This window comes from Miscanthus floridulus, chromosome 8, assembly GCF_019320115.1.
Source record: "Miscanthus floridulus cultivar M001 chromosome 8, ASM1932011v1, whole genome shotgun sequence".
Classification (NCBI taxonomy): domain Eukaryota; kingdom Viridiplantae; phylum Streptophyta; class Magnoliopsida; order Poales; family Poaceae; genus Miscanthus; species Miscanthus floridulus.
In genome coordinates this window covers 31,709,486-31,711,029 of record NC_089587.1, presented here as the reverse complement: position 1 = coordinate 31,711,029, position 1,544 = coordinate 31,709,486, and the positions used below count along the sequence as shown (strand labels likewise).

The window sequence follows — 1,544 nt, the reverse complement described above, 5'->3', positions numbered from 1 at the left end:
AGTGGCACATATAAGAGGTGCTTATAGACGAAATGACAATGGTTATAGGTCACTATGCTATTGAAGGAATTTCCTCGATAGTGTTAGGTACCAGAGTTGGCTAATGGATACACACACACACACACACACACACACACTGTCCATAATTAAGCCGGAACTAGTAACAGCAATGTTTGCATCACACATGATGAGTCGCCAACTCGCCGCCGTGTCAGTCTGAGAAGACTCGTCCGTCCTTCACCGCCGGTCAAGACTCAAGATCGAGTCAGTCAGGAAGGCGCGTTGCACCTGCAGATGGGGCACGTCGAGTGGCCCTGCAGCCACTGGTCGATGCAATGGCGGTGGAACAAGTGCAGGCACAGCGGCAGCCGCTTCGCCGTCTCCTCCTCGTCCACGTCGGCCAAGCAGATCGCACAGTACTTGGACGGCCCGCCGTCAATCTCCTCATCGCATGGCGGCGGCTGGATGGCGTCGTCATCGGCGCCGACAGGTGCTTTGCCGCGCGCGGCCGGTGGCTCCCGGGGAAGCGCGGCCATCATCACACGACTAGTACTAGCACGGTCTCCGTGGCTAGTACTAGCACGATCCCAGGGAAACATGCCACCGCCACGGTCTCCGTACCTCTGCGCCAAAGGCACACGCTGGTGCTCGTACGGGTACGGCGACGGCGGCAGGACGTCATCGGCGGCGCGGACACAACGTGCTCCTCCGCCGCGCACGGCCGCGGCCGGTGCCGGTGCCTGCCGGGGGCGGGGAAACACGTCGACGATCACGAACGACGACCGCTGCGGCACCAGCAGCGAGGGCTCGCCGTGGCCCCGGAGGCGGCCGCGGGCGCGGCGCAGGAAGCGGAGCCAGGGGACGACGTCGGCGCAGACGCGCGGGTAGTAGGCGGCGCTGACGGTGACCCAGAAGACGAGGACGAGGCCCAGCGCGAAGACGGCGCCGTACCGCCGCGCCGCGGCGATCCGGACGATGGCGTAGACGAGCGCGCTGGGCAGGCCGATGCACGCCGCCGTGGCGATCGCCAGCGCCCACACGCGGGTCACGCAGTCCGCCGCCATGGATGGATGGATTATTCCTGGGTGGGAGGGACAAGTAACTTGGAACGCCAGCCAGAGTCCGCCTCCTCTGCTCTTGTAGTTGGAGTGCGGCGGGGGTGATGGCGAAGCTGCCGGCTGCCGGCTGCCGGCTGCCGGCTGCCGGCTGCCGCCAAGTGGATGGAGAGCGAGCCAGCGAGCGAGTGGGAGTGACACAGCACAGTGGAACACCAGTCACGCGAACGACGACGGAACGAGCTGACGGAACGAGCTGCTTTGCCCCGCTCGTTTGCGTGTGGGGCCCACGGCAGACGCCATGCCTCCGTTAACGGTTTGGCTTTCCCTGTCAGCAGGAGTGTGCGTTGCATTCCTTCTTTTTTTTTTTCTTCTTTCCAATCGTCCCAACTCTGGGTTCAGTTACTTGAGTGGAGTATCTATCGCCCAACAACGAGGAATGGGCTGACGACAGCACCCCTGTGGTGAGCATTTTGTTTCGCTTTGTTT

General features: G+C 62.8%; 1 protein-coding gene across 1 annotated transcript; it reads right to left on the bottom strand.

Moving 5' to 3' along the window:
- Positions 1 to 269: 269 nt before the first annotated feature.
- LOC136468813 (E3 ubiquitin-protein ligase EL5-like) lies at positions 270 to 1,064 on the bottom strand. Its single transcript, XM_066467239.1, has one exon. It carries the CDS (start codon positions 1,062 to 1,064, stop codon positions 270 to 272), a length of 795 nt encoding a protein of 264 aa, XP_066323336.1.
- Between the last annotated feature and the right edge of the window lie 480 nt (positions 1,065 to 1,544).